This window comes from Polyodon spathula, chromosome 5 (assembly GCF_017654505.1).
Source record: "Polyodon spathula isolate WHYD16114869_AA chromosome 5, ASM1765450v1, whole genome shotgun sequence".
Taxonomy (NCBI): Eukaryota; Metazoa; Chordata; class Actinopteri; order Acipenseriformes; family Polyodontidae; genus Polyodon; species Polyodon spathula.
This window is the reverse complement of record NC_054538.1, coordinates 39,082,342-39,088,341: the sequence shown is the minus strand read 5'-3', so window position 1 is coordinate 39,088,341 and position 6,000 is coordinate 39,082,342. Positions and strand designations below refer to the sequence as shown.

Below are 6,000 nucleotides of genomic sequence, written 5' to 3'. Positions count from 1 at the left end.
TTAATCCATCCACCTGATAGGTGTGGCATATCAAGAAGTGATTAAACAGCATGATCATTACTCAGGTGCACCTTGTGCTGGGGACAATAAAAGGCCACTCTAAAATGTGCACTTTTGTTACACAACACAATGCCACAGATGTCTCAAGTTTTGAGGGAGTGTGCAATTGGCATGCTGACTGCAGGAATGTCCACCAGAGCTGTTGCCAGAGAACTGAATGTTCATTTCTCTACCATAAGCTGTGTCCAATGTTGTTTTAGAGAATTTGGCAGTACGTCCAACCAGCCTCACAACCGCAGACCACGTGTAACAACGCCAGCCCAGGACCTCCACATCTGGCTTCTTCACCTGCGGGATAATCTGAAACCAGCCACCTGGACAGCTGATGAAACTGTGGGGTTGCACAACCAAAGAATTTCTGCACAAATGGTCAGAAACCGTCTCGGGGAAGCTCATCTGCGTGTTCAATGTCCTCACCAGGGTCTTGACCTGACTGCAGTTTGCTGTCATAACCGACTTCAGTGGGCAAATGCTCACCTTTGATGGCCACTGGCACGCTGGAGAAGTGTGCTCTTCACAGATGAATCCCAGTTTCAACTGTACAGGGCAGATGGCAGACAGCATGTATGGCATCGTGTGGGCAAGCTGTTTGCTGATGTCAACGTTGTGAACAGAGCGCCCCATGGTGGCGGTGGGTTTATGGTATGGGCAGGCATAAGCTATGGACAACAAACACAATTGCATTTTATCGATGGCAATTTGAATGCAGAGATACCGTGATGAGATCCTGACGCCCACTGTCGTGCCATTCATCCGCCGCCATCACCTCATGTTTCAATGCATGGCCCCATGTCGCAAGGATCTGTACGCAATTCCTGGAAGCTGAAAATATCCCAGTTCTTCCATGGCCTGCATACTCACCAGACATGTCACCCACTGAGCACGTTTGGGATGCTCTGGATTGACGTGTACGACAGCGTGTTCCATTTCCCGCCAATATCCAGCAACTTCCCACATTGAAGAGGAGTGGGACAACATTCCACAGGCTACAATCAACAGCCTGATCAACTCTATGTGAAAGAGATGTGTCGCGCTGCATGAGGTGGTCACACCAGATAGTGACTGATTTTCTGATCCACGCCCCTACCATTTCTTTTTTTTTTTTTTTTTTAAGGTATCTGTGACCAACAGATGCATATCTGTATTCCTAGACATGTGAAATCCAGATTAGGGCCTAATGAATTTATTTCAATTGATTGATTTCCTTATATGAACTGTAACTCAGTAAAATCTTTGAAATTGTTGCATGTATTGTTGCATGTTGCGTTTATATTTTTGTTCAGTGTATATTCTCTGATTCGTTAAACTATGAATACCTGAGTCTGTGTGATTATTCTTGATTAACTGTTGTCTGGGTATGTGAAAATGTGTAAACCCGTACAGAAACGCACTATAGGAGTTTATGCAATCTATTTGTCCTCTTGTTTGCCTCCCCTGATTCTACTAAAGAAAAAAAGAAGTGCATGAATGTGACAATAAGTAAAATGCCTGATATTAGTAATTCATTTAATTTTTAATCAGGTTACACACACAGGCAATCACATTGCTCTATATACAGATGTATAACAAAATGCATTGTATGGTTTCTGAATGCATACAACAAAATGGTACTTTTTGCACTTTAATATATACAGTACAGTAAATAAGACTTTATTTCTCAGTTATTTAAATGAGAGTGATCCAAGGTTTTAAAATACATTCATTTCCTTTTATAAACACATTCAGCATTATCCTGCTCAGCATTGTGTTTAATTTCCAGCTTGTGATTTAATTTTAGCACAACACTGCAGGTGATGTTAAAAAAACTAGTAAGATAATTTGTTAAAAAAAAAACAACACAATGTTTAACCTTCATTTAACAAAATTCAAAACCAGAAGTTTTGGTATATACAGTACACTTAAATACTTAAGTTGGGAGAATGTTAAACAAGTTCTTTTTCCTTTCAATTTCTACCCCCCATATATTTTTTGTGTTAACTCCTGACAAAACTAACAAACTCATTATCAACTGAAAACAGCAATGTCACTTAAAATAAATAAATTAGATATTTTAAGGAATTGAAATGCTGGGGAATTTGTGTGAACACATTGTTAATGTACACACACAAAAAAAAAAGGAGGGGGGGGGAGTTGTTTACATTGAATACGTTTTAAAAACGATGCAGAAACGAGTCCTTGCAGGAGCACACAGAAGAACACGTCAGACAAATACTGGAAGTGGCACAGCTTTTCAGGGTTTCTGCTGGTATGCTATTCTTAAGACCTTCTAGCTCTTCCACTTTGAAGATGTTAGGCTGCTCAGGCTGAGCATCGCAGATCCTGGCAATGCAAGAAATGAAATGCGTGAAATACCCTTGTGAATATATTCAAAAATACTTTTTCAGAAAATGCAAAACATGAATCAAGTAAACATGCTCAGCATAAAACCAGTGAGCCAACATGTATACGTTATATTTATACATAGTTGTTCAGACTATAATTCATGTTCAGGAACAAATATATGGGGTTAGTTTTGGAACTATTACTTTAAAATGTCTTCTTTGCCCTTCATTTATAAGATTATTGTTGTGGCCATGCTTTTGTTTTACTGTTTATATATGCAACTATCCCAGCCAAACTTCAATCAGCAGTTAAACAAGACTAACCATAAAACTGCTGTTTATTTTCTTTTCTGGTTCTGAACAACTCAGACATACAAAAAAACAAAAGTAATTTTTTTATTTTTTTTTTATCAGGGTCACATGAACGTTTCTGTTTATTTCTCTATATATTCAGTATTTAAAGTTATTTAATACTTTATGGATATACAACCATTTTAGTAGACTAAATATATTTACTGATATGATGGCGAAGTTGACTAGTCACATGGTTTCAGAATTTATTTATTTATTTATTTTTTTATGTATTCATGAGGTCTCTTCAATCAGTCTGACCCTTGACTTAAACACTTCTTGTCCATTTCCAGAAATACAATCTATCACAAACAAATGTTCTGACAAGATAAAAGTGAATACTGTTGTTTAATCCTTAGTTTAATGACTAGTCAATCTCCACATCATGTCCAGGACAGTTTTGTAGGACGTGTACAAAACGTAAACATGGCAAATCAGGCAAATCATACAGTGGAACATTCCCGGAACCTGGAAAATATTGCTGCTTATCTGAAGAGTTTGAGTCAATGAAATTTGGCACCAAAAAATTCACTTCTGAAAAAAAAAAATTCACTTCTGAAAAAAACAAATACAATAAATATATATATATATATATATATATATATATATATATATATATATATATATATATATATATATATATATATATATATATATTATATTGTATTGCACAAACAAAGAATATTGTTTTGTGCTCTGCCAACAGTTCTGGCATGACAAAAAAAAGTACTGATTTAGTAATAAAACTTTGTATAACTGGGTTATTACTGTTAAGTCAACTTTCCATAGAATGCTATTCCAAATCCAAAAACAGAAAAATGAAATATGCAGTAAAATCTCTTAATATCACTCCTGTTAATGCCACTCTCAGATTATCACCACACTGCAATGTCCTACACAGAACAGAATACGAGTCAATAGGAAAAAAAAAAATCCTTATTTATATCACTTTATTATTATTATTATTATTATTATTATTATTACATATTTAAAAATCGGTCATACAACTGATTTCCATGTAGAAATATTTGTAAGAAAAAAACAGGTTACCTGTCATATACCAATCCATCGACTCCATATTCTTTGAGCTTTCTCCTGTTTTCATGGTCATTGTTATCATCGCCCCAGCAGAAAAGGACTAAACCTTTTGATTTGACCTCCTTTATATAGTCAAGGTTTCTCAGCAAATCCTCTGTGTGCACATTTATTCCCTGAAAGAAAGACACATACATAACTAAGAACAGATTCAACAGTAAACTGTACCAGTGCAAGAGGCAAGCGGGTGTTATACTATATATAGGAGTGTTAGATTCTGTTTAATTTATTAAACATGTATCAGTTAAATTCTTAAAGTACAGTGGTACAATCATAAGTCCTATACATAAATAAATCTATAAAAACAGTGACGTAATATGAAAAAAAAAAATGATAGTGTCAGGGGTATGATAATGGTCTGTTTTGATTAACATTATACTATTGTTTTGCAGTCTATTCAAACAGTGGTAAAATCCAAACTGCTAATCTATCCTGCTTACTGTATATAGAAAGATACAGCTAGTTATGTTCACACCAAACTGACTATTTCAAGTACAGTATCACGTTAATTCAAACATTTGCAGGATCAATATTCTGTATTAAAAAAAAAAAAAAAAAAAGTCCTTTACAGATAATAATAATAGTTTGTACTTTAGTCTGACTGGTAAAACTTATTAAACACACAGAGTCTAAACCTGCAACTCCCTCGGTACGGTGCAAACTAAAAAAATAATTGCCAAGTTATACAGATGTGGACATCAATTAGAAACAGTCCCAAAACTTGGTTACCCAAAAAGGTATCTGGGACTTTTTAATAAAGGCAATATATGCAGCACGTTCGTTGTCGTGTTATTTGTCCCATCCAGGAATTTACTGTATCAGTACCGAGTCAAAACAAACAAAAATGTGCCTATTCAGGTCTAAAATTCTAACAAGTGTTTACAAAGTAAACAGCAGGCTGTCTGAACCAAGATAGCTGTGCTTGATTGTACCTGTAGTGCTGATTTAACTTCGGCACAACCAACACAGGAATACTTTTTTGTCTGCGCTGACTTTCCAGTTTGTTTTCTGAAAGCTGTTGTTTGTTTTAGATTCTGAAGTTATAGCGATTGATCGTGTTTTCCTTAAGTCACATTACAAGATGTTAAAAACAATTACCTCCTTCTACATGTACAGTTTATTTGGGAAATGACACCATCTTCAGCCGAAATATACTTTGCTTGTTTTGCTTTGTCGTCCATTTTTGGTATTTTACGTCTAATAGTGAAAACTAGATTTTAGCAACCTAAACCAAAACAATGCAGCACTGACTTTGTCCCATCTGCTACGTACAGTACAGGTCACACAAAAGCCAGTACAGACATATTGATAGGCTGATTAAAACATTGTTGTCATCTGAACAGTAAACAAGAAAGTTACACTTTAATTTCATTCAGTTTAGAGGCATGTTTAAAATCCTGTTCTGTTGTTCAGGTTTATTGGGTTCCTCAAAAATTTGCTCTATCACATTTCTCTGGCTTGCGACCACTGGACAAATGTTGGATTTTTTCAACGTCATCTGATCCTTTGCATTGTGCTGTCGCAGACACACAAGAAAAGGCCGTACAACTTTTCAAAAAAGAAGCACCTCGCGGCAGTGCGGATGATGTCATTCTGACCGTCGGAGACACTGACTGAGACCCAAAATTGGGTCGCAGTCGGAAGTATAAACCAGCCTAAACTGCTTTGGAGTATTTTTTTAAAAATGATATTTCTCTAAATTTGTGTTTTTGCCTAAGTGCAATGCACACATGAAAGCGAAGGAATAAAAAAAAAGAAAGATACGTAGTCTGTGTTGCTTGCGTTGTGCAGTAGTTCACAAGGCTTTTTTCCTCCCCTCACCAACTGAGTGTCTCGATTTTTCACTCTTGCTATCTGGTCACCCTATTGGGACTCCACGATAACAAATCAATACAAAACAAAAAAAGTTACTTTAAAAAAAAAAAAAAAATGAAATAAATAGTATAATAAGCCTACATAATGTATTCCAGAAGCCTACTTTTCTAAATTATTATTTCTTCCCTCACGTCATCTGTGTTTACAAACCTCTTCCTTTGTTTTAGTCACCTCATTAAGTTTTCTTCCTCTGCTGAATCACACTTGTCTAACCCCAGATGAACTGGTAACGGTGTCCTCCGATTTGCAATTTTGGACACAAAATAATCCTCAATCAGATTCAGAGAATGCCACTCTC

General features: G+C 35.9%; 1 protein-coding gene across 4 annotated transcripts in view; it reads right to left on the bottom strand.

The window, feature by feature from the left end:
- Window positions 1–1,549: 1,549 nt before the first annotated feature.
- LOC121315940 (glycerophosphocholine phosphodiesterase GPCPD1-like) overlaps window positions 1,550–6,000 on the bottom strand; it is a 34,331-nt gene continuing 29,880 nt past the window's right edge. The window contains exons 18-19 of one of the 4 annotated variants that reach the window (XM_041250559.1): window positions 3,783–3,943; window positions 1,550–2,379 (exon numbers count right to left, since the gene is read on the bottom strand). In XM_041250559.1, coding sequence (XP_041106493.1) covers window positions 2,211–2,379; window positions 3,783–3,943 — 330 coding nt within the window. In that variant the 3' untranslated portion in view covers window positions 1,550–2,210. Of the gene's footprint in view, window positions 3,267–3,782; window positions 3,944–6,000 lie in introns of those variants that run through there. The other 3 variants (XM_041250557.1, XM_041250560.1, XM_041250561.1) reach the window with 3 other exon arrangements.